General features: G+C 44.9%; 1 protein-coding gene across 2 annotated transcripts in view; it reads right to left on the bottom strand.

The window, feature by feature from the left end:
• CMTM8 (CKLF like MARVEL transmembrane domain containing 8) overlaps positions 1-25,762 on the bottom strand; it is a 53,868-nt gene extending 28,106 nt beyond the window's left edge. Inside the window, exons 1-2 of one of the 2 annotated variants that reach the window (XM_029070096.1) lie at positions 25,675-25,762; positions 24,624-24,809 (exon numbers count right to left, since the gene is read on the bottom strand). In XM_029070096.1, coding sequence (XP_028925929.1) covers positions 24,624-24,776 — 153 coding nt within the window. In that variant the 5' untranslated portion in view covers positions 24,777-24,809; positions 25,675-25,762. Of the gene's footprint in view, positions 1-24,623; positions 25,118-25,674 lie in introns of those variants that run through there. The other variant, XM_029070095.1, reaches the window with a different exon arrangement.
• Positions 25,763-27,311: the final 1,549 nt, after the last annotated feature.

The raw sequence follows: 27,311 nt of genomic DNA, 5'->3' as shown, positions 1-27,311 counted from the left end.
CTCCCAAGCCTGGTCCTCTCCCAGACTTCCCTATCACCGTGGATGGGATGACCATCCTTCCCGTCTCTCGGGCCCACAATCTCAGTGTCATCCTTGACTCGTCTCTCTCGTTCACCCCACACATCCTATCCGTTACCGAGACCTGCCGGTTTCACCTTTACAATATTGCCAAGATCCGCCCTTTACTCTCCACCCAAACGGCTACCTTACTGCTATGGGCTCTCGTTATATCCCGGCTAGACTACTGTGTCAGCCTTCTCTCTGACCTCCCTTCCTCCTCTCTCGCCCCGCTCCGGTCTATCCTTCACTCCGCTGCCCGGCTCATCTTCCTGCAGAAACGATCTGGGCATGTCACTCCCCTTCTTAAACAACTCCAGTGGTTGCCTATCGACCTCCGCTCCAAACAAAAACTCCTCACTCTAGGCTTCGAGGCTCTCCATCCCCTTGCCCCTTCCTACCTCTCCTCCCTTCTCTCTTTCCACCGCCCACCCTGCACACTCCGCTCCTCCACTGCCCACCTCCTCCCCGTCCGTCCCTCGGTCTCACCTATCCCGCCGTCGACCCCCGGGCCACGTCCTCCCGCGGTCCTGGAACGCCCTCCCTCCTCACCTCTGCCAAACTCATTCTCTTCCCCTCTTCAAAACCCTACTTAAAACTCACCTCCTCCAAGAGGCCTTCCCAGACTGAGCTCCCCTTCTCCCTCTACTCCCTCTACCGCCCCCCCTTTCACCTCTCCGCAGCTTAACCCTCTTTTCCCCCCATCTCCCTCTGCTCCTCCCCCTCTCCCTTGCCACCCCCTCAGCACTGTACTCGTCTGCTCAACTGTCTATATTTTCATTACCCTATTCATTTTGTTAATGAAATGTACATCGCCTCGATTCTATTTAGTTGCCATTGTTTTTACGAGATGTTCTTCCCTCGACTCTATTTATTGCCATTGTTCTCGTCTGTCCGTCTCCCCCGATTAGACTGTGTCAAACGGCAGGGACTGTCTCTATCTGTTGCCAACTTGTTCATTCCAAGCGCTTAGTACAGTGCTCTGCACATAGTAAGCGCTCAATAAATACTATTTAATGAATAGAAGGAATTTGCCAGCTTACTTTGAAAAAAACAACAACAACATTAGCCCAAAGCACAAGCAGATAACTGCTCTATCTACACCAGAATTTTTTTGCTTATTTCTATAATTTTTCTTGCTATATGGAACCTTTCCCAAAACTTTGCTAAAAATGCCTCTCCATTAAGATGCCTCCTCTCTGAAGCCATCCCAAGTTATTTTAGTTAACTCATTCATTCAATCATATTTACTGAGTGCAAGGCACTGTACTAAGGGCTTAATGTTGGCATTGCCCTAGAACTTATTTCCATAAATTATATTTGTTGTATGTGTTCTTACAGACAATCTTGTTCATTTATGTCTGTTATTTTTATGTTCCCCCACCCATTCACAACAAAATGCTCTGAGGGCAAGGACTGTCATGTGTCTTAGGAAAAAAGGTTTGTTTTTTGTTTTTAAAGTTTAATGGGACTTTCATCTTCAATCAGTGGATTAAAGTGAGCTAGTTTGTATTTTCTTTAACTTTCCACAAACCCAATGTTATACAGCTCCTATGCCTCAATGAGCATTCCAAAGACATTATCAGCACATAGCAGTTTTAGGGTTTTTTTTTCATTTTGTTGTTTTAATGGTATTGTTAAGCATTATTATGTGCCAGGCATTATATTAAGCATTGGGATACAAATGAAGTAATCAGATTGGCCTGTTACCATCCGTTAACATCAGTGCCTCATTCTCATCTGAGATGTTAAGCTACTTTCCAAGGTAACACAACAGACATGGCAGAGCCAGGATTAGAACCCTGGTGCTTTTGACTCCCAGGTTTGTATTCTATCCATGAGATCATGCTATTTCTCCTTTAAGCTTCTTGGGTTCTAATCCCAACTCTGCCACTTGTCTGCTGTTTGACCTTGGGCAAGTCACTACACTTCTCTGTGCCTCAGTTACCTCATCTATAAAAATGGGGATTAAAAATGTGGACCCCCACGTGGCATCTGATTTCCCTGTATCTACCCCAGCACTTAGAAATAGCGCTCAGCACATAGTAAAGCGCTTAACAAATGCCAACATTTATTATTATTTCATTTTCCTACCAGAACCCCTTCCAACGAACACTCTTCTGGTGGTTAAGCTCCTACCAAATTTATTGGTATTCTCCCTACCCCTCCAGGTATGGGCTCTGCACACAGTTAAGCATGCAAGTGCCACTGACTGTGGGCCTGAGATTTGACTCTAAGTACGTGGAAAGAGCACGGGCTTTGGAGGTCAGGGCTCATTGAGTTCGAATCCCAGCTCTGCCACTTGTCAGCTGTGTGACTGTGGGCAAGTCACTTAAACTTCTCTGTGCCTCAGTTCCCTCATCTGTAAAATGGGGATTAAGACTGTGAGCCCCACGTGGGACAACCTGATTCCCCTGTGTTTACCCCAGCGCTTAGAACAGTGCTCTGCACATAGTAAGCGCTTAACAAATACCAGCATTATTATTATTATTATTACTTTAATTTCATCTAATTGTCATAAACTGTTTCAGCGATGTGCCTGCTGCCATTGGCTTTAACAGTTACCTAAGACAAACTGGAGCAAAAGTACAGTTGATTCATACTGGAGAGGGGTGGGGGGATTCATTTAAGGGTGCCTGGTGCTGAGCTGGGGTCATACTGGTTAAGCCCTCTTCCTCTATTATGTTCTCCCAAATGCTTGATACAGTACTCTGTTCCCAGCAGGCATTCAGTAAATACTACTGAATAAAGAATAACTCACAACCCACACAGTCTCTTATATTGCAGTAGCCAGTATTTGTTTTCATACCAGAATAACTGCTCTCCCTTTCTTCACCACAAAGAAGTGACTCCTGACAACAGGAGAGCAGTTTGTATTAATAAGATAGCCTGGATGCAGCTACAAAACAATGCTCAATGGGGTATTTGCTATATAATTCCAACCAACAGAGCCATAAATAAGTAAGCATAGCATTCAGAGTGAACCATTGCTATTGTAATGTGCTGCATGCAAGTGAGTAAGACCTAATCAACTAGTTTAGCTGTCCAGATGAAGGGCAACACATGAACGAGGATTTTTAATTCAGGAAAGTTCTCAAGGAGAAAAGGGTTGGTTGCTAATTTCCCTAGGCGGCACATGGAAACTCCTTACTGCTGGTTTTCAGGCTCTTCAGCAGCTCTGTCCATTTAACTAGCGACTCCTCACTCACCACATAGCAACTGACACACTTCACTTCTCCCACACAGCACACCCCACTCTCCTCTTGTCTACCTCCAATCCCTTGCTCATGCTCATCCCTCTAATTTCAAATCACCTTCCTAAAAATCCCCCCCCTTTTTAAATTGTGTTTAATGATGGTATTTGTTAAGCGCTTACTATGTGCCAAGCACTATTCTAAGCACTGGGGTAGATACAAGGTAATCACGTTGTTCCATGTGGGGCTCACAGTCTTAATTCCCATTTTTACAGATGAGGTAACTGAGGCAGAGAGAAGTGAAGTGACTTGCCCAAAGTCACACAGCTGACAGGTGGCAGAGCCAAGCACTTACTATGTACCAGGCACTGTACTAAGCACTAGGGTAGATACAAGATAATCAAGTTGGACATAGCCCCGATTCCACTTAGAGCTCACAGTCTTAATCCCCATTTTACAGACCAAGTAATTGAGGCACAGAAGAAAGGAAGTGACTTTCCAAGGTCACACAGCAGGACCAAGTGGTGGAGTCAGGATTGGAACCCAGGTCCTTCTGACTCCCAGGCCCCATGCTCTATCCACCAGGCCACACTGCTTCTCATCTCCTCAAGAAGTCTTCCTTGATATGACACTCAAATCACAACATTGCAAAGCCACTTTTAGCATTCATACCCATTCTCAGCATTTAGGTTTGTGCTATCCAATGGGTAATTTCTGCTCCTACTACTTACAAATAATTTGCCTGCCTGCCTTGGTACTATTTTAAGCCCTTAGGGGGCAGGGATTATGTCTTTTCTTTCTACTGTTCTCTTCCAAGTGCTTAGCACAGAAAGAGTAAGTGCTCAAATACCACTGATTAAACAATCCTATTTATTGAGCACTTCTTGTCTGCAAAGCACTGAACTAAGTGCTTTGGAGAGGACAATATAGCAGTATAATAGACACATTCCCTGCCCATAATTTAGTAGGGATGGGAAGCAGGAAAAGAGGGAGAAGACAAAAGAGCGATGGTCATCTGGTGTGGACCGAAGCAGTAGTGAATCAAATTGGATTTTTTGGACAGATTTCCCTAGGTCACACACTAGGATATTTAAAATCACTCAGTTGGGCCTCCTCTTCATTGGACCTGTCCACTGGCTGTCTGGACTTGAATGGCCTGGAAACACCTGAGCATGTTGATTTATGCTCCCTCATCCCAATTGTACTGCTCAAGCAATCTGATTCCACAGTTAGAAAATCAGCAATATAGATGATTAGTAGGGTCAGGAAGGCCAGAACGAGAAATTGCATTTTAAAAATTTTTCAATATTTCTCAAGCAGAACTGGGGTCTGTTGCACAAGTTGTTAGCCGCGGATCACTTTAAGTTTGGGACCCAGAAGAGATCTAGCAGTGAAATTTACCCGATATCTGAGAGATCTAGGTTCTGAGGTACCAAAGGCATCTTAGTGCATAAGTGAATATCTTACTCTGGCCAGTTATTTGGGGTGGGGAGCGGGTAGAGGGAGAAGGTAAATAATTTCAAGTCCAATAGAGAAGTTGAATACATTTGTGCCTCCCAAACCCCACTTTCTCCCCTTCTATCACCAGGGGTGATGGAGGCCCTGGAAACAAGAACAGTGGTATTTTCTCATTGTTTCCCTGTCCACTGTGGCTGCTTCCTGCTGGTTGGCCCTCTGGGATCTGCAGGGGTAGATGGAGGAGGTGCCACAGTTTCCTCTGCAGTGTTGCAATACATGATGTTAAAAGTAGCATGGCCTCAGTCCACAGGAACTGGGGTAGTGGGATAAATACAGATCAAGCACTGGATTCTTATTGAAAAACAGAAGCATCACATCTGCTACCACTCTCACGGGAGGAGGACTATATTTAAAGATTTGCATATCAGAGAGATGTTCAGCCCTGAGGTCAGAAACCCTGAGATTGTGACATCTTCCTTATTCAAAGTGTCAGAACACAGGTTAGCCCAGTTACCCTTCATTCTATAAGCCAATTATTATTTGTTTTTCATTCAATAACACAAAGTTGATATTTTCAAACAGCTCACAAAAAGATTATACTGTATCAGTGGTATTGAGCACTTACTGTGTACAGATCACTGGACTGAGCACCTGGAGAGTACAATATATGAGGTGGTAGACACATTCCCTGTCCATAAGGAGTTCACAGTCCAGAGGGAGAGACAGACATAATATAAACAGATATGCACCTAATTGTCATGGGGCGGATACCAAGAGGCCAAAGGATACAGATCCAGTGCATAGACAAGACAGAAGGGAGAGGGAATTTGGGAAAAAGGGCTTACATTGGCAAAGACCTCTCGGAGGAGATGTGACCTTAATAACAGTGTATATGGAGGGGAGGAAGTTCCAGAGAAGGTGGTTGCAAATGAGATAGATGAGACTGGGTCACACTGAACAAGTTGGCACTAGAGAAGAAAAGTGTGAGGCTAGGTGGTAGTAGGAGACCAGTGAGGTACGGTAGGAGCAGGAAAGGGCTGACTGAGTGCCTTAAAAGTTGAGGTAAGGATTTATGGTTGATGTAAAGATGGATGGGCAACAACTGGGGGGTTTTGGAGGAGTGGGGAGATGTGGGCTGAATGTTCACTTCACTCAAATTCACCTAAACCCACACCCCACCCTCCACTTGTCTAGCTCAGATCCCGTGTTCATGCTCTTTTTCCTGCCTGGAAATCCCTCTTGTTTCAAATTACCTTCCTAAAAATCCACCCAATATATTTTTTTAAATCATATTTGTTAAAGCACTTACTATGTGCCAGGCACTGTACTAAGCACTGGGGTAGATTCAAGATAATCAGGTTGGCACAGTCCAGATCCCACTTAGGGTTCACAGTCTTTAATCCCCATTTTACCAGATGAGGAATTGAGGCAGAGTGAAGTATGGACTGAAATGGGAAGAGATGGAAGCCAGAGAGGTCAGTGAAGAGTCAGATGTAGTCATCAAGGCGGGTTAGGATAAATGCTTGGATTAATGTGGTAGCAGTTTGGAGGGAGAGGAAAGAACAGATTTTAGTTGTGTTGTGAAGGTAGAACCAACAGAATTTGATGACAGATTGAATGTATGGGTTGAATGAGAGAGATGAGAAGAGAGGTGAGAAAAGGAAGACGGTGGTATTGTCTACAGTGAGATGGGAAAGACAGGATTTGGGTGGGAAAATAAGAAGTTCTGTTTTGGACATGTTTAGATTGCAGGGTCAGAACTGTAGCTGCAGTTCTTAAAGTTATAAATTCAATCAGCCAATTTTGTAGTCAAATCTGTTTTCAACACTATCAACAAAAAAAGTTGCTGATACTTGCTACATTTAGAAATTATTTCTCTAGTTGGATTTGCAAAAGCAATATTAAAATAACCTATGAAAAACAGCAGGCAAAACAGGCTTAAAGAATTTTGTTTCATATTTCTCAGACTTTCCAATTGTGGTTTCAAAGTACTCCATGGCAGATAAATATTTTTGTATGACTTGCTCAGACAAATATTTGTACAGATGAGCTAGGCCCTCTTGTTACAATGGGTTAAATTCAAAGGATTAATACATCTGGTAGGGGAAGGAGGAAAGTGTCCAAAAGCACACTTTTAGCCAAAGATGGTTTAGTTTAATTGTCTGAAGTTCAGAGTTGGATTTGCCCATGTTCTGCCAATATGAATTCTGTTTGAAAAAGATCTAAGTCTTGTGTGACCATTCACTTAACCAATGCCAAATACTTCAGAAATGAGGGTTCATCTTCCAAGCTTAGATGAGAGATTTATTTCACTTCACAGCTAATGGCTTGTGTAATGCCCTGAATTCTGAAAAACTACTGGAGTTTGGCTAGAATCCTTGGGAACTTTAAGCCATTTAAACATTCTCCCATGAAGTTACACCTTTATTTAGGTATTGAATTTGCCCCTAAATAATTCTACAAACATCTCTACAGTTAGGCAGTTCCCTGGAAAGTTATTTGACATTAAAACATGCATAAACCTTCAATCACACAATTCATAATTCCAGACGTACCATACCCCCAAATAATCTTGCATATTTCGGTAGACATTAGAGAAGCCTAAAGGTGAGTAAATCCTTCTGCAAATGTTTACCTATCCTCAAGGCTGAAATGAGAGGCTAGTTGTTGCCATGGACATTAGATTTTTTCCACTCTGAACACTACTGCCCTAGATGCACTGGGGTGAAAATCATTATCAGTCTTTAATAATAATGTCACCCCCGGGGCAAAGCTGTTACAGGATTCCAGGGTAGTCTATGTAGACTCCTGCATTAATATACAGTTTACACATTTGGCAGCAGCTACTTAAGAAAAGCTGGCAGAGAGGTAGATCACTAGGGAGAGACTAGAGAGAAATGAAAAAGATTGGGGGTTAGGGTGGAAGAGAGGGAAGATAGAGGCAGGTTTTGGAAAAAAAACAAATAAAACCTCCATATAAAAGAGGGTACTAAACTTCAGTTGACTGGATCATGAACTCTTCTATGGAATCTGGCTGCTTAAGGTTTGGGAAAAAATTAATCTGCCTCTATATGAAAAGATAGCCCAGCGAAGGGATAATGGGCAAAGAAAATATCAAAAAGGAGGTCCAAAACTCAAGTGATAAATCTTAAAATTAAAAAAAAAAGAGTTTTCAAACAAGAACCCAAGAGCTCAAGAGAAAGAGGGACAAAGATAGACATCACTTCATGACAGTTAAGGAGGGGATAAAAAGAGGAAGATGGGCTACAGCATCTTCGGGCTCATCTTCCTGCAGAAACGCTCTGGCCAAGTCACTCCCCTTCTTAAAAACCTCCAGTGGTTGCCTATAAACCTCCGCACGAAACAAAAACTTCTCACTCTAGGCTTCAAGGCTCTCCATCACCTTGCCCCCTCCTACCTCTCCTCCCTTCTTTCTACTGCCCACCCCGCACGCTCCGCTCCTCTGCCGCCCACCTCCTCACCGACCCCCGTTCTCGCCTATCCCGCCGTCGACCCCTGGGCCACGTCCTCCCGCTGTCCTGGAATGCCCTCCGCTCCTCACCTCCACAAACTAATTCTTCCCCCTCTTCAAAACCCTACTTAAAGCTCACCTCCTCCAAGAGCCATCCCAGACTGAGCTTCCCCCCTTTTCCCTCTGCTCCCCTCTCTACCCCCCCTCACCTCCCCTCAGCTAAGCCCTCTTTTCCCCCCTTCCCTCTGCTCCTCCCCCTCTCCCTTCCCCTCAGCACTGTGCTCGTTCACTCAATTGTATATATTTTCATTACCCTATTTATTTTGTTAATGGATGGTACATCCCCTTGATTCTATTTATTGCTATTGTTTTAATGAGATGTTCATCCTCTTGATTCTATTTATTGCTATTGTTTTTATCTGGTCTCCCCCGATTAGACTGTAAGCCCGGCAATGGGAAGGGATTGTCTCTATCTGTTGCCGATTTGTACATTCCAAGCACTTAGTACAGTGCTCTGCACATAGTAAGTGCTCAATAAATACTATTGAATGAATGAATAAAGCAGAATGTGGTCTATAAATCTTTGCTAAGAATAGCTATTTGTTAATATGTATTTCAAGTCTTACTGGTCCCCAACATGATTTCTTCCAAATCCAGGGCATATACTAATTTTCAGGATTGGGTTGAGGTTTGAGCCATGATAGGTAAAATATTTAGTAATGATGCAGAGTATTATCTAAAGACAAGCAGCTGCTTTTGGTCTCTAGGGGTTGGAGCCATCAAAAACACCTCAGTCACCCCGGAGTCTGCATAGCTTTTTGGCATGACTTCCCCCTCTCTGGCTCAGAAACCGGGGAACTTTCAAGAGCTAGAGTTTCTATCTTGATAGCCTGCTGGTAAGTGCACCTTTAAAGAGTGCTTTTTCAGGTAAGAAAAGGTCTTCCAGTTTTACCTTATATTTCCATCTCACCTACTATTGTTTGTCTGAACTGAGAGCACCAGCTACCATTCTGTGAAGTCCCTTTTCTTGTTTGTTCCCAAGGAAACCTATATCCAATTCAACGTGAAAATTCACAGCTTTGGAGACAGCAGGACTAGGAACAACAGTGATAGGAATCCTAGAGGGCTATGCGGGATATGAAGAGTCTATTCAGTGTACTTGTCACCAAAGCATTGCATAAAGTGGAACTTTATTCCTATTTCAGATTCACTTTTCCTCCCACTGCCCAAATGTAGTTTTATAAAAGATTTTAAAAAAAGGTGTTTTAAGTTTAGTAGGGATACCAAATCCACTGAAAAATAAACTAGATATTAAACTTTGGGTTTCTTTATGTCACTGTGGAGAAAACCAGCATTAAAGAAGCATTAGAGAAGCACCATGGCCTAGTGGATAGAGCACAGGCCTGGGAATCAGAAGGAGCTGGGTGACTACTGGCTCTGCCACTTGTCTGCTGGGTGACCTTGGGCAAGTCACTTCACTTCTCTGGCCTCAATTACATCATCTATAAATTGGGGATTAAAACAGTGTGAGCCGCAAGTGGGACCCAGATTGTGTCCAACCAGCTTACTTGAATCTACCCTAGTGCTTTAGTAGAGTGCCTGGCACCTAGAAAGTGTTTAACAAATACCACTAAAAAACCATCCTTTGAAACTAAGACTTAATAGCTACCTTTAGGTTCCTTTAGAGGGAAACAAGATTTTAGATATCCCTCTCATCAGAACATTTAATCAGAACTGGCCAAAAGCTTTACGTTGATATTCAGGAGTTAAATGGTTCCAGGATAATTGCTATGAAGTACAGTACACTTTTACCCTAAAGCAGTGCTTATTCCCTAGACTGTAAACTCACTGTGGGCAGTGAATGTGTCAATGAACTCTGTTGTATTGTACTCTCCCAAGGTTAGTACGGTGCTCTGCATACAGTAAGTGCTTTGATTATTCAACCTCTACCAGGTCACTTTTGCCAAATAATTTTACTCAAATCACTCCAATACTACTGTCCTAATTGCCCTTCCTTTCATGGGGAGGAAAACAAGTGAAGAAAACCATATCAACTCATTCTTCATATTCACAAGTAAAAAGATTTCCAGGGATCATATGTACATGCTCCAATTCTCACAAGCTGAGAAGAGAGTGGTATTTGTTCAACACTTACTATGTACCAAACATTGTCCTAAGGGCTGATATGCAGCATGGCCTGTCATCATCAATGGTATTTGAGCACTTACTGTGTGCAGAGCACTGTACTAAGCACTTGGGAGAGCACAGAGTTGGAAGACATGTTCCCTGGCCTACTGGAAAGAGGGCAGGTCTAGGAATCAGAGGTCTGGGGTTCTAATGCCAGCTCAGTCACTTACTTCATGACCTTGGGAAAGTCAGCTAACTTCTCTGGGCTTCAGTTCCCTCATCTGCAGAATGGGAATTCTATACGTGGAGCCCTTCTACTTCGACCTTGAGCCCCTTGTGAGACCTGATTACCTTATATCTACCCCAGCACTTAGTACAGTACTTGGCACATAGTAAACACTTCAACACCACAAATATTTTAGATACAAGATAATCAGGTATTAAGTCTCCATTCTGTGGATGAGGGAACTGAGGCACATAGAAGTTTAGGTGACTTGGCACAGCAGAAATTGGGGAACTTGGATTAGAACCTAGGCTCTCTAACTCCACTGTAGAAATTAATCAGGAAAGGCTTCTTGGAGATATGATTTTCAAAGGACTTCGAAGATGGGTGAGGGGATTTGAAGTAGGGAGGAATTTCAAGCAGGGGAAATGGTTTAAACAAGAGGTCAGTGGCAGGAGAGAAGATAAAGTGGCCCAGTGAATAGGTTAGCTGAAGAGGAACAGAGTGCACAAGCTGGCATGTAGAGGGAGAAGAGAGTCATTAGGAAGAGAGCAACCAACCCCCAGTGCTAGTTCTTAAAGGGAGGGCCCTCAGCCTGGAAAGCAGTACAACAGACCTTTTGTAACAGTACTTAAACACTCTTCAAATTGAATTTACTGTTGAACAATTTTTTCCTGTGAGAAGGTAAGGTGGCCTGACAGTAAAAGGTCTTCTGATTCCTAAAGAAATCATCTAGAAAGAGTTGATCCTATCCATCCTGGCTTTGTACACACCAGGAAACTCTTTAGAAAAATTTATGGAGATTTTTTTCTTGCAGAGGAACTGTGTCGAAATAATATGATTGTAAGATCCTTGAGGGCAGGGATGTGTTTACTTGCTTTCCAATAATAATCGAGGTGCTTAAGTGCTTACTATGTGCCAGGCACTGTACTAAGTGCTGAAGTAGATTACAAGGTAATGAAGTTGGACACAGTACATATGTCTCATGGAGCTCACAGTCTTAATTCTCATTTTACAGATGAGGGAACTGAGACACAGAGAAGTAAAGTGACTTGCTCAAGGTCACACAGCAGACAAGGGGCAGAGCTAGGGGTAGAACCTAGGTCCACTGACTCCCCACCTTGTGCAATTTCCATTAGGCCATGCTGCTCCCAAGTGCTTAGTGCAATGCTCTGCACATAGTAAAAACTCAATTATCATTGTTTGATTGATTGCTTCACTCGCAGGTCATCTGAAAGCTGTTATAATTTATTCCACCCTGTGATGGCTAGCTCTCTTGAGGATCCTCTGCCCTCTGCTGGCTGGACTGAACTGAATTCCTCTTTATGTGAATGGGTTGATCAAATGCCGAATCGCTCTGGGTTGGGGGTCGGGGGAGGGCCTCTCCAGGGGTCTTTTATATCTTTACAAAAAAAAACCCACTCCCTGGTGCTAAGGCATCTATGAAAACAAGAAGACCCCCACACTCCGCAATGCCTCAAAGTGCAGGATGAATGTGGGACGCCCTGTACCCCTCCAATACTGGAGGCTCTTGTTCCTCAGTTTCGAGAGGGCAGACTTAGAAAGAAGTGTCTTGGTTAGGGGTAGGCTGGAAGAAATTTTTTGGTGAGGTTCTTTACAGGAGCATTAGGCACATGCACAGGGCTACACTTTGTTATGAATGTGACTAAAGAGCCAGTGGACATTAATAAGATCCAGAAAAAAGACTCCTCCCCACCCAGGTCTTGAGTCCCTCCATCCATCCTCTCTCACTCGAGGGAGACAGGTCCAGCAGTGTCTGCTACAGAGTGGGTTCTCAGAGACATCCCTTTCCACAACCACGCTGCAGCTGTTTTCTGCTGCCGGGCCCTCTTGCTATTGGAAACTTGGAGATCAGGCAAGATGAGCTTTTGTGTGGCCTAGCCCAGCCCTTCATTACTACTACCACTGACAGTCCAAGTATATATCCTGCCAGCATTAGGCCATTCTTTTCCTCCTCCTCTCCAAACCTTAATGTAATCACTTATGAAACAGGTGACCGAAGATATTGTGCCATCTGATAACACCCTTAGCTTTGGAGAAGCCCTCATGCAGTGATCACATAGCAGGTTAAAAGGATTATAAAATGGGCCCTACTCATCATTGGTATTTATTGAGCATCTACTATGTGCAGAGCACTGTACTAGGCCACCGGGAGCATACAATAAAGGTAGAAGATGCTGTCTCTGCTCTTAGTGATCTATTGGGGGAGGAACTTACATTAGTTACAGTCATATTAATGGATTAGGTCCCACTGTCAGCAGCACCTTTCCATAGTATGTTCCCTGTATCTGCTGGACTAAGAAGAAAAATGCTCATTTACTCAGCTAAGATCCTATTTATCTAAGAAATACCATAATGGGCCAGACCAATGGCCCATCCAGCTAAGCATTCAGAGCATGATATTTGTTCTTATATTTTCATAACCAGGAAGGTACCACCTGCCAGCTCTAATATTTCTATTATAGCCATTAATTAATTTATCCAAAACCTCCTTGAATCTTTTGGTAATTCCTGCCCCCACAAACTCATGGCAACAAATGCCAAATCTTTCTAGCTGTTATGAAAAAAAGTGTTTCTTTTTTGTGGTTTCAAACCCACCACATTCTTGGTGCTAAGATTTAAAAAATGTTTTGGTAATAGTTTGGGCTCAGAAAAGTTGAGGAAGTGTTTCTAGTGGATAGTAGGTTTGTCTACTGTTTTAGTGGGCTATTCAGGAAATGCCCAGATGATATAGATGACTACACAAATTTTTTTTTTATGTTCAACAGAATAGCAGTCAGGAAGCTATAGAACAAATGTCTTTTCAAAGCAATGAGTGAATAAGTGTTAAAATTGGACAAAGCTATGGTACCAATAAGTACATTGAAAGAGTAATTTTGATTAGTGTCAAAGTAATGTAGTAGTGAGAAAATTGAGCCATAAAACTTGAGCTTCTGCCATATACCAGTGTTTAAGGCTGCCAGTCCATAAAGCACTTGTAAGTCAAGGTACTAGAAGCTGTCATACTGCTAAGAGAAAGTAGATGTGGAGAACATATTCTACCCCTACCTTTGTCCCAGGGGCTTATTAACTAATATTCTCCTAATGTACTTGTATAAGGCTGATTACATGTCAATCGTAAGGCTCAAAGCCTGTGCATAGTACTAGAGTTCAGCTCAGATCATTCAAGTCACCATTTTATTTTCCACATACATGGTACAGCTGGCATTAGAGAATTATTATAACTTATTATAGCTATGGAAATGTTAATCACCGCACCTAGGGGGAGGAGAAAGGGGGTGGGGAGAGGTAAAATGAAAGCAAATAGGGCCCTTGTAAGCACACAAGCAGAACAGCTAATGAGGCTACCTTTTGAAGGCATCAAAGGGTCATATGTGGAGCTGTCAAAATATGGGAACCAAACACACCAGAAGCTGCACATACAACAGAACTAGTGATGTGCCCATTTGCCCCTCAAGGATGAACCACCTACTTTTCTCTTGTCTTTGATCCTTCCCCAAAACCAGGACTATTCAAGTCCTGTTTTCCAGGACATATACTCTAATCCCTAAACCAACTGCACTAGATCACCTTGGGAGGTATGGACCTAGTTCCCTGCACCATGGATCCCTATTAATCCAATACAGGACCCTGTAGGATTTATGCCCTTTCAGGAGATGCCAGTACTATTTTACCACATCTCAAAAGTAATATGACAATGCAAAGGAGGTATTTTTGCAAGATTTGAAATTGTGCCCCTGGATTTTGAGGGGAAAAATTTCTGGTAGTCTTACAAGACAAATCTACCCATCCAGGCAGTTGCTTCTGGCTGAAAGGAGGTGATGTGCAGAAAGTGGTTTGGGAGTCCTCTGCCCAGAAATTTGTACTGAAAAAGATTTGGGGGAGTCACCTGTCATCAAATGTGGCTTACTGTGGCCAGGGCAGTACTGCTAAGAACCACTCCCAGCTTTTCTCTCCAGCTAAGACAAACACATATAAAAAGGTTGATTCCCAGGAAGGCCACCAATTCTTCCAACAGCCATCAGTATACAGCTCACCTTTTCTTACCTCCTAAAACTCAGCCCACCCACTCTGCTCCTCTAATGCCAACCCACTCAATGTTATTTGAGCAGGTACTCTGTGCAGAGAACTGCATTAAGTGCTTGGGAGAGTATAGTGCAACAGAATTAGCACACAGGAACACTGCCCATAATGAGCTTTCAGTCCCACTACCGACACCTTGCCCATGTCCTCCCTCTGGCCTGGAAACCCCTCCCTCTTCATATCTGACAGTCCATCACCCTCCCCCACCTTCAAAGCCCTCCTAAAAAGAAAAATAATAATTTTAAAATCTCCTTTAAAAGGCCTTTCCTGATTAAGCCCTCATTCCTCCAACTTGCCCTCCACTGTGATGCCTATTCACTCATATTTGTGCCCTCAGCATTTGATATTTGCTCCCAACCCAGCACTTATATACATATCCTTATTCTCACCCATTTCTCCTATCTGTAATTTAATTTTCATGTCTGACTCTCCCTCTGAAAGGTCCTACCAACTCAATAGTACTTTCTTTCCCAAGCACTTAGCACGCAGTACACTGCAAACAGTTAGCATCCAATAAATACCATTTGATTGATTGAAGCACTTCATGAGAAAATGGGTAATACATGTTCAGATACAGGAATACTGAATGCTGTTCTTCTCATTTAGGAATGGCTGGAGCAGGGAGTAGTTATTGCAGTACCATGTAGTTTCACCATGAGTCAGTAGTGCAGGTTTAATTCCCTACTCCCACTTAAGCCACCCAACAACTTCAGAAAGAATATGTTTCTAGCTTTCCTTTGGGAAGAAAATGCAATCTCTGAAGATATAATACATTCAGCAGCTGCCAAAGGACACCTCCCAGCAATACTGGGCAATTAAGGAGGCGGCAAACAATGATGGCCAATTTCTCAAGTCAGTAGTTGTGCAACAGACAGCAGTCGTCCATCTTTTAGAACCCTGGAATACAGCTGGAGCCTCACAGTCATTTCTGAATCTAAAAATTGTTACTAAGTCTGGATGAAATATATGTTCACTCTGAGATGCAATGTAATAATAGTCCAAGTTTTAAAATGCTACTTTTCTTTCAAAAATGAAGTATTTAGATTATATGTGACAAGAATGATAGGAGGAAAGTTATGAATATATTTGGTAGGGCATGATCACATAGGAAGCTGATTTCCCATCAAGACAGAAGTGGTTCTTACCAAAAACTGAGCTAGCCATGGGCATGCTCTACTCATTTTGAGAAGTAGCATTTTCCCCTCCCCAAAAGGTCATCCACTGGATTAAAAATACTGCTCAAAATTGCCCCCACTTTTTTGCAACCCCCACACAGGGGAGGGAGGAAAGGATGGGAGAAGAAAAAGAGGAACTTGAGACTGCTGTCTTAGTTCTATCACACTTTCCCAAGTCCACTTCCACCAGAGACCAGCTCAAGCAACCTAATCTGCAATCCATGAGTCCCATTCAGGGGCACAATAGTCAACAAAGATCCTGTTGGAAAGAACTTGGGAATTGTCTCAATCTTTCTTAGATTCTTTTAGAGGGGATGCTCAGTTTCCAAGTGTGGCAATCAATTATTTGTATAGAAATCCTGTGAATGCTAAAGCATTGCATAGTATGACTGCAGGACCTCTGAGTGAGGTAAGGATCAGCCACAGTAGAGCTTAGCACTGCACTAAAGCCCTGTGTCACATAGGTAGCAGCCTCATTTAGTTTTTGGTGTTTTTTTTTTTTATAGGGATCTTTTGCTACTCCACGTGGTACCCTGCTAAATGATGAACTAATCTACTAGAGAAATGTATGTTTGGCCATCTCTTTAGGTAATAATAATAATAATATTTGTTAAGCACTCACTATGTGCCAGGGACTGTTCTAAGTGCTGGGGTAGATACAAGATAATTGGGTTGGACACACTACCCACACAGGTCTCACAATCTTAATCCCCATTTTACAGACCCATGCTCTATCCACAGTTCATGCTGGGCACCACTGACAACAGGACTGCTTGTTCCATTGCTCAGAAGCAGCAGAGGTAGGGTGATAAATCGGGGGTGACTCACAGGGCTTCCTGTGTCTATTCTTGCCAAAAACCACCCACTGCCTCTAGCCAGCCCCTGCCAGTCTGGGACTGAGACTTGGGTGACCTGATCTGCTTCCCCTCAGAGTCAATCTGGTCCCCATCACCGGCTGTCCCCATCCCAGGCAAGGCAAGTGGACAACACAGTAATGTGATTTCAGGGTTGGATAACCCCAGGCTCTCTTCTCCCCACCAGCCCAGGGGCACTGGAGTAGGTTGCGAGAGAGGGTGGCACAGTAGTGGGATGGAGGGAGGGTGGCAGGCCCATGCCAACCCACACAGCACTTGCCCCAGCAACTTACAATGTGCAGAGGGGGAGGAGCTCTGTGGTCAGAGCCAGCTGGGGTGCTGGACACAAGGTTTCACACTCCCACAGCCCTGTCAACAGTTCCATCAACAACCCCTAGGGTCAGCAGTCATTGTCATCTGGGCCAACTTTTCTCCTGTCTTGGGGCACATAAATATCTGAAGCCAGTCCTGTTTTTCCTCTATAAATGCTAAAGGATCTGACATGCCCCTTATAAAAAAGCACATGCCTACCATACCCTGCAGTGAACACTCTCTAGGTTCTCATTAATGATAACAATAATAGCATTAATATTTAAGTGCTTACTTTGTGCCAAGCTCTAAACACTGGGGGAAGTTTCAAGATAATGTTTGAACACGCTCTCTGTCCCCACCTAGGGCTCACAATCTAAGCAGGAGGGAGAACAGGTATTGAATCCCATTTTACAGATGAGGAAACTGAGGCACAGAGTAATGACTTGCCCAACATCACCTGGCAGGCAAGTGGCATAACTGGGATTAGAACCCAGGTCCCCTGACTTCCGGCCCTATGCTCTTTCCACTAGGCCACGCTGCTTCTAAGCAGGAAAAGACAAGTGATTCTGGATTCCAGTTGCCCTTTCCAATTTCCCTTACACTAAAATGTTGCAACTTACTTTCGATAAGTCTACTTGATTGTTATCTTACCCCATTATCCTATTTTGCACTAATCACTAGGTTTAACTACACAAAAAAAATCTGTGACTTCGATTTTCAGTTACCAAATTACACTTTTCCATGAACTTGCAAAGAGGGATTAAGTGTTTGATGTTTGTGTTTTGGATATTTCATGATTTGTTTATTTTATCTACATTGTTAAACCCTTAGACAACACATAATACAACCAAGGGAAAGTTAATCTAGCATCATAATACCTAATGAAATTGAAATTTACAAACGTTATAACCCACCCACTATGTAGCAGTATCATGACAAAACTCCTTTGTCTTCAAATGGAGTTCTATTATTCTTTCCCCATGCCAACTGGACTTCTTGGACAGTCAAGTTAGTTAATCAAACATTTCTCTCAGGGTCTTATCTAAGAAATGCTATGCAGCCTTCCCCTTTTTTCCTTGCTTGGGCAGAACAAAGATTTCAAAATGAAGTAAAGTGAGAGAAAAGAGAGGATAGGGAAGAAGGACTCAGCTTAGGGACAGGAGTTAATTCACAGAATAAGACATTCTCCCTAATGGGAGAAAGTCCAGTATACTTGCCTGAGCCAAAAACTCAGGTCAAACAGATTGCAGCATCATACATACCATTCAGAAGAACTTAAGCAAACACATGCAAGAAGTGCCCTTTCTGAATCAGACAAAAGACTCACCTATTTTAGCATTCTATCTCCAACCACTGTAATATTTATTGAGCACCACCTTGGTGCAATATACCAAACGTTTGGGAAGTATGAAGCCACAAAGTGACACATTATCTGCCTATAAGGATCTTGTACTCTACTGAAAAAAACAGACTAAACACAGAACAGATAGGATGCAAAAGTCACCCTCTGATACTATCTTACTGGTGGAAGACTCATTCAGGGCTAAAAAGGAAATAACCAAGAGACCTAATGAATTTGAGTTCAACCATCACTGCTATTACTAAGATACTACCTCCTCATGGTAACTTAAAAACACGGGATCAAATTGTGGTGACCAGACAAGTTATTTTAGACTAACTTTATAAACTCAAAGTGCAACCAAAATCACTAGAAACTTAAGGCATCTATTCAAGATTTCTGAGATTGTGAGGCTCACTGTGGGGAGGGAACTCATCTACCAACTCTGTTGCACAGTGCTTTCCCAAATGCTTAGTATAGGGTTCTGCACACAGTAAGTGCTCAGTAAAGCACATACTGTCTCAGTGAGTGTTGAGCAGCAGTGTGGCCTAGAAGATAGAACACAGGACTGGGAATCAAAAGAACCTGGGTTCTAAGCCCAACTCAGCCATTTGGCTGCTGTGTGAGCTTAGGCAAGTCATTTCACTTCTCTGGGCCTCAGTTACCTCATCTGTAAAGTGGGGATTAGTACTGTGAGCTCCATGTGGGACATAGACAGTGTCCAACCTGATTACCGTGTATCTACCCAGTGCTTAGTACAGTGCCTGGCACAAAAACAGTGCTTAAATACTGTATGAAAAATAAATTCAACTGATTGATAACTTGAAAGGTAAAGTTGCAAAAGGTGAGAGCACACAAGGCATTTTTAAACAGCCACTGTACCTGAGAAGCAGCTGAATACCAATACTACTATCTCTAGGAATATTTTCAGAAGTGATTCAGGTAATTACATATCACTGACTCATTAATAGAGTAGATAAATTTAGGGTCATTGAGTACTTAAAGAGACCATGTTGTCTATGCCCCCCAACGAGTGGTATTTTTCAATGGGGAAATCATGCTTCACTGCCCCTGATGGAATTCATGCATATGTAGGCAGAAGGGAATTGATAGATATATTGGCATTTGAAAATAACCAAAATAAAGCCTTTTTGAAAAATTAAATAATTATGAGATTGAAAAAAATGCTGTCACTGATAAAAACTGAGGAGACTCAGGGGGTTGGGGTGGGAAAAAAAAAGTAGGGGCTTTGTTAAACATGTTACACAGAGGGAATATGCTGTGAAGTCTCAGAATGTAGATGACATTAAGCTCTCTGGATGGTGGCATGTTGTATAGATGTAGATAAACTGGTGGAAGATCATGAAGCTGAAAGGACAGAAAAATGGCAAGTGTGAAGAAGTAGTTTTGGAAAATCTATAAGTGCTTTAATGTGCAAGGAACTGGACTAGTTATTTGGTGGGGGTAGGGATAGGGACAAAAGGGAGGTTTAGGCTGGAGGAGACATTCCCTGGCCTACTGGCACCTGCAAGGATCAAAGGGACAAAGCATACAGTGAAATAGAGTATAAATTCAGCAGAAATTCAGCAGAAATTCAAGTAACAAGAGTCAGAGTATAGTTCAGTAAGAGTGGGGGAGGGTGTCACTGCAATTTCCCCTATCTAAATTTATTTTAATGTCTGTCTCTCCCACTAGGCTTTTTGCTCCTTGAGGATGGGAACTGTGATGACCCACTCTATCTTACACACTTAATACACTGTCCTGCACGCAGTAAGCACTCCATAAATACACTGTCCTGCATGCGGTAAGCACTCTATAAATACCATTCATTCATTCCATCAGATTTATTGAGCACTTACTATGTGCAGAGCACTGTACTAAGCCCTTGGAATATACAATTTGGCAACAGAGACAGTCTCTGCCCAACAAAGGGCTCACAGTCTAAACGCAGGAGACAGACAACAAAACAAATAGTCTGGTGTCAATATCATCAAGATAAATAGAATCATAGATATACATAGATCATTAACAAAATAGAGTAATAAATATATACAAATATGCACAAGTGATGTGGGGAGGAGAAGGGGGAAGAGTAGAGGGAGGGAAAAGGGGGAATGGAGAGGGGAGGAGGAGCAGAGGGAAGGAGAAGGGGGAATGGGGAAGGGAGGGCTCAATCTGGGAAGGCCTCCTGGAGGAGGTGAGCTCTCAGTAATCCTTGGAAGAGGGGAAGAAAGTTAGAATGGCAGATGTGAGGGAGGGCATTCCAGGTCAGTGGAAGGACGTGGGCTAGGGGTCGATGGCGGGACAGGCGTGAACGAGGATCCGTGAGGAGGTGAGTGGCAGAGGAACGGAGTGTGCTGGGTGAGCTGTAGAAGGAGAGAAGGGAGGTGAGGTAAGAGGTTCACTGGAGGTTTTTGAGGAGGGGAGTGACATGCCCAGAGCGTTTCTGTAGAAAGATGATCAGGGCAGCAGAATGAAGAATAGAATGGAGCAAGGAGAGACAGGAGGATGGGAGATCAGAGAGAAGGCTGACACAGTAATCCAGTTGGATGACTGATAGAGTAGTCCCGAGGCCCCTCCAACTACAAGTAGGGCCACTTCTAGACCTAAGTCATTTGTAGCTTTTCCAGTATTTTAAGAGTTGGGAAGGCAGGCTTTGCTTTGGCACAGCAGGATGGGTTTCTCCCCAGTGAATGCAGGTGAGGGAAGGATGGATGTTGCCTCTGATCATTATCTCTCTATCCCCAAACTTAGGGAGAGCCCCAGGCCACCATGAATCCATCTCCATCTGCTTCACTCCAGTTTAGAGCTACCAGTAATCATCCAAGTCATTGTTGACTGCTCTTTTAAATTGTTGGGGCAATATATGCCTGTAATGAGAAAGGACAACTGAATGCTGAGTTCACCTGGAAAGGGATAAAAATCCAGATAAAAAGCATAGTTCTACCATGAAACAAAAACCTTGGCCTATCCACACCTAGACACTCAATCTACTCATATTGGCAGTGACTTATTAATAGGGCTAGAGAAGGCCAATAAGGTAATCGGGAACTACAGAAATTTCCTTATGAGAACAGATTGAAAGAGGTGGAGTGTCCTTCTCAATCTTTTCCAACTAAATTGCAGCCTCCGCAAGATGCAGTGACCAGAACTGTTGCAATATTGTAGGTGTAGGCCTATATAGTGACAAATCATACCTTTCTCTCTCTGCCATCCTTGATGATGGCCATCATTAGTTAACTTTTTTGGCTGTCTCCACACTTTAAAATGCATCTGTCACTTTTCAGTCCATTCAGCTTTATGAAGTCTTCCTGCAGTTTTCCCCCATCCAGATGCACTTCACAACCCTGGAAGAGCTTAATATCATCTGCAAACTTGGCACTTTAACTGTGTACTCCTTCCAGATCACTTATGTTAAATAAAACCAATTCTAGCACCCACCCTCGGGAGGCCTCATTACATACACATCTCCATGTCCCAAAGTGCCCATTTATCCCCACCCTTTATTTCCTGCCTTTTGGCTAGTTTTTGATCCAGGACAGAACATTCCCTCTAATCTCATAATTACTCACTTTTTAAAACAGCCTTTGGTGTAAAACCTTGTCAATGGCCTTTTCAAAGTCTGAATATATTGTGTCTATTGGTTCCCTTTAGACACATGCTCACTGACCCCTTCAGAGAATTCCAGCAGGGTAGTGAGGCATGATTTCCCTTTAAAGAAGCCACATTGTCTCTGTCCCCAGTTTGTTTTTTTTATTTAAATAGGAAAGCTGAACCAAGATTTCATTTTAAAAAGTCATAATAAAAGCCAAGGAATAGTTTGGTGTTGAAAATGAGAGGGATTGCATGTTTTGGCCTTTAAATTAAGGGACTAAAACAGGCATACAATGTCAGGGAATCATTTCTTTATTTAGGGCAAGGCAGAATTTGCCAGATAACATCTTAGAACCCCTCAAAAATTCATTCAGGTTCTTCAAGCCTGTTTAGTAGGAAGGAAGCAGAGGAGTGAGAGAGAAGAGTCAGATCTGGACCAAAACAGTCTGAAGAATAAAAAGCTAAAGATAGTGAAGGGACAGGGCACCATTAATCAAGAGGACTAAATTAAAAGGGAAAGAATGTATCAGGAATTCCTAATAGTAAGTGGGCAGAGTAGGCTCTTACATGGATTAAGAAAAAGAGAGCTAATAGTTCTTCCCTGCTCCACAGCTCCCCAAGTTGTGTTTAGGGGAACACCCATTTGATTCCAGCCATCCAGCCAAGAGTAAAATAATCAAAGTCCACTTTTGAGAAAAGTGTTACCTAGCCAGCTCAGCAGTTTGTCTTAAGCACTCTTCTAAGGGACACACTCCTCTAATACCAAGTTACATCTCTATTTCAACCCCCTGCTTATACGCTCCCTTTTCCTTCATATGAAACAGACCACCACTCACCCCATCTTCAAAGCACTGCTTAAAACAAACAAAAACCTCAACTCCTCCAGAAAGACTTCCCTGGCTAATGCTCATCTCTCTTCATTATGCCATCCCCCCCCCAACTCCAACTTTTAGGTACATATCTTTATACCCTGTACACTTAATGTCAGTCTCCCCCACTGGGCTGTAAGCTCCTTGTGGGCAGGGAACATGTCTACCGACTATTACATTGTGCTCTCCCAAGCACTTAGTCCAACCCTCTGCACACAGTAAATTCTTACTAAAGACAATTGATTAGATTTTTCCTTTTCCTCCACCCACACTCTTTCCCCTTCGAAGAGTTGAATGCCTTGCCCAGGTCATGGGGAGAAAGAGTCCCACCTTCCTGGCACCCAGGTGAGCAGGCAGGAAAATGTGTGTCCATCTATTGGGTGGCTGATAGACTGGCACTGGGTGTCAGCCATCCTGAGCAAGCTCTGGTGGCCCGAGGGAACCTGTCCCGACTCCCAGTCTTTTGGGTCACCCTGAAGGTAGGGCTGGCCGAGGGGTGCCGGGAATTCCCTGTAGGTGGGCTTTGGGGGTTTGGGAGGTCCCAGCCAGGACCGATGAAGGACAGCGTGGCCTAGTGGATAGTGCATGGGTCTAGGAGTCAGAAGGACCTGGGTTCTAAACCTGGCTCTGCCACATCTGCTGTTTAACCTTGAGCAAGTCAATTAACTCCTCAGTTACCTCACCTGTAAAATGGGGATTGAGACTGTGAGCCCCACGTGGGGCAGGAACCATGTCCAACCCAATTTGCTTGTATCCACCCCAGCCTTAGTATAGTGCCCAGTGCATAGCAAGTGCTTAACAAATACCATAATTGTAAGCTCTTAGTACAGTGCTTTGCTCACAGTAAGTGTTCAATAAATACGACTGAATGAGGCCAAAAGCCAGGGAAGAGCAATGGCAGTGGGGGTACTGCTTGGTCTTTAATAATAATACTAATTATGGTATTTGTTAAGTGCTTACAATGTGCCAGGCACTGTTCTAAGCACTGGGGTAGAGAAGGAGCATGGCTTAGTGGAAGGAGCATGGGCTTGGGAGCCAGAGGACATGGGTTCTAATTCTGGCTCTGCCATTTGTCAGCTGGGTGACTTTGGGCAAGCCACTTAACTTCTCTGTGCATGTTACCTCATCTATCAAATGGGGATTAGGACTGAGCCCCACGTAGGACAACCTGATTACCTTGTATCTATCCCAATACTTAGAATAGTGCTTGGCACATAGTAAGTGCTTAACAAATACCATTATTATTACTACAAGGTAATCAGGACATCCCACGTGGGGCTCACAGTCTTCATCCCCATTTGACAGATGAGGTCACTGAGGCACAGAGAAGTGAAGTGACTTGCCCAAAGTCACCCAGCTGACAAGTGGCAGAGCCAGAAATAGAACCCACGACTTCTGACTCCCAAGCCTGTGCTCTTTGTGGGCGTGGTAGGGGGGAGACTGATTGGTCTCTAATAAGAACTAATGATGGTATTTGTTAAGCGTTTGCTATGTGACAAGCGCTGGGGTAGATCCAGGGGTCATCAGTTTGTCCCACATGGGGCTCACAGTCCCCATTTTTGTTTGGTCTCTAATAATAACTAATGATGATATTTGTTAAGCGTTTACTAGGTGCCAAGAGCTGGGGTAGATCCGGAGTCATCAGTTTGTCCCACATGGGGCTCACAGTCCAATTTTATAGAGGAGGTCGGTGAGGCACAGAGGAGTTAAGTGCCTTGCCCAAGGTCACACAAAAGGCAAGTGGCAGGGCCGGTGGGGGGGGGGGGTCTTCTCTCTCCCCCACCTCTGGACGGGTACGCTTCTGGGGGAAACTAAGGCAGGCAGGGGTGGGGTGCGGGTACTCACGATCTCGGCCAGGATGAGGATCCCGGGCAGGGTGCGCAGGAATTCCTTATCGTAGGCGAAGCTGCCGCTGGCGCTGGCGGTGGAGAAGTGGTCGGTGGCGGAGCTGGCGGTGGTGGTCACCGTGTGCGAGCGGGGCCGCTGCGCCTCCTCCATCTCCGGACACCGCCTCCAGACCGCCCTCCGGGCCTGCCCGAACCACCGGAGCCCGACACCGAGGACAGGACCGGCTCAGCCCAGCCCGAGCGCCACGGGGGCAGGGCCGGGGGCAGGGCTAGGGGAGGGGGAGGCCGCCCACCCTTTTGTGCAGCTCGGGAGCTTTCCGCTGCAGACCGGAGCTGCCCAAAGGAGCTGACCCCGGATTGGGGAAGGGGCTGGAGTTGAGAGCTCCAAGATTGGGGAGGGAGCTGTAGCTGAAAGCCCGGGGATTGGGGAGGGGGCTGGAGTTGAGAGCCCCGGGATTGGGGAAGGGGCTGCAGCTGTGAGCCCCGGGACTGGGGAGGGAAAGGGGGCTGTAGCTGAGAGCTCCGGGATTGAGGAGGGGGCTGCAGCTGAGAGCCTCCGGATTGGGAAGGGAAAGAGGGCTTCAGCTATGGGAGCCCGGATTGGGGAGGGGACAAAGGGGGCTGCAGCTGTGGGACCCCGGATTGGGGAGGGGGCTGCAGCTGAGAGCTTCGGGATTGGGGAGGGAAAAGGGGGATGCAGCTGCGGGACCCCGGGATTGGGGAGGAAGCAAAGGGAGCTGCAGCTGCGGGACCTCGGGATGGGGGAGGGGGCTGCACCTGAGAGCCCCGGGATTGGGAAGGGAAAAGGGGGCTGCAGCTGTGGGACTCCGGATTGGGAAGGGAAAGGGGGCTTCGGCTGCGGGACCCCGTCTTGGGGAGGGGGCTGTATCTGGGAGCCCCGGGATTGGGGAGGGAAAAGGGGCTGCAGCTGCGGGACCCGGGATTGGAGAGGGGACAAAGGGGGCTGCAGCTGCGGGATCTGGGATTGGGAAGAGACGGGGTGGGGGCGGCCCAGGCAGGGAGCGGCCTCCGGGCTCTGGTGGAATCACCTGTTAGCGGCCGATCGCTCAGCTTCAGCTTCCCAGGATCTGCAGCCGGGCCTGCCCCGGATCCCGGGAGCCCTCCCTGGCCTGCTCGGAGCCAGGGAACTTCCCAGCCCAGCTGGCTGGGAATGGGCTGCAGCCCGGAATGGGGAGAGTCAGCAAAGTGGCTTCCCCAAAGTCACTCCGCAAGCCCTGGGGCAAAGGGGGAGGTCCAGGGACGGAGACTCGCCTGGCCGCCTGAGGTGTGCTGGGGCAGGACCTTTTCCTTCCTTCCTTCCTTCCCCCTCCTCCTCCTCCTCTCCCCCTCCCCCTCTTCCTCCTCCTCCCAGCCGGCATCAGGCCGGTAGCCCCCTGACCCACGGTCGGTCGCTTCCAGTTTGCCTTCAGATGCAGCTCTGACTGCAGGCGTTGTCCGAGCACACAATAGACACTTCCTATTAGGAATACTATCCATCGGTCAATCAATCGTATTTTTTAAGCGATTACTGTGTGCAGACCACTGTGCTAAGCGCTTGGGAAGACGCTACAGTAATCAACATTGACATTCCCGGCCCACGAGAAGCTCACCGTCTAGAGTGGGGGAGGCAGACGTCGTTAGAAATAAATAAAATTACAGATACGTACACAAATGCTTGGGGGCTGGGAGGGAGAGAAAGCGAAGTGGTAAATAATAGTAATAATAACTGTGTTGTTTGTTGAATAGTTACTGTGTGCCAGGCACCATATCGGGGTGGATACAAGCAAATCGGGTGGGACACAATCTCTCACCCACATGGAGCTCACAGTCTCATTCCCCATTTTACAGATACCCACGGTGGGTCGCTTCCAGTTTGCCCTCAGATGCAGCTCTGACTGCAGGCGTTATCCGAGCACAAAATAGACACTTCCTTTTAGGAATACTATCCATCGGTCAATCAATCGTAATTTTTAAGCGATTACTGTGTGCAGACCACTGTGCTAAGCGCTTGGGAAGACGCTACAGTAATCAACATTGACAATCCCGGCCCATGAGAAGCTCACCGTCTAGAGTGGGGGAGGCAGACGTCGTTAGAAATAAATAAAATTACAGATACGTATACAAATGCTTGGGGGCTGGTAGGGGGAGAAAGCAAAGTGGTAAATAATAGTAATAATAACTGTGTTGTTTGTTAAATAGTTACTGTGTGCCAGGCACCATACTGGGGTGGATACAAGCAAATCGGGTGGGACACCATCTCTGACCCACATGGGGCTCACAGTCTCATTCCCCATTTTACAGATGAGGTAACTGAGGTACAGAGAAGTGAGGGGACTTGCCCAAGGTCACACAGCAGACAAGTGGCAGAGCCTGGATTAAAACCCACTGATTTCGAGGCTCGTGCTCTATCTGCTATGCACCCCACCCGCACCATCTACCACCACCCCTGCCCCCCTTCAGCCCACCACTGGACAGCCTTATCATTTCCTGCCCTTCCCATCAGAAACAATATAAGGAACCTGTTTAATCTCTTTCCTTTTCTGCATGCAAGTTTCAAAAGCTGTCTAGGTTTCCCACCGTATAAATCATCTAGGCCCATCATCTTGCCATGGAGACACCAAGTTGCAACAAGATATTTTCGGTGCCTAGGGTGGGAGTATAATTTCAGGCTTCCCCACTATCGTGG

The sequence above is a fragment of the Ornithorhynchus anatinus genome, chromosome 8 (assembly GCF_004115215.2).
Source record: "Ornithorhynchus anatinus isolate Pmale09 chromosome 8, mOrnAna1.pri.v4, whole genome shotgun sequence".
Taxonomy (NCBI): Eukaryota; Metazoa; Chordata; class Mammalia; order Monotremata; family Ornithorhynchidae; genus Ornithorhynchus; species Ornithorhynchus anatinus.
This window is presented reverse-complemented; position numbering and strand designations above follow the sequence as displayed.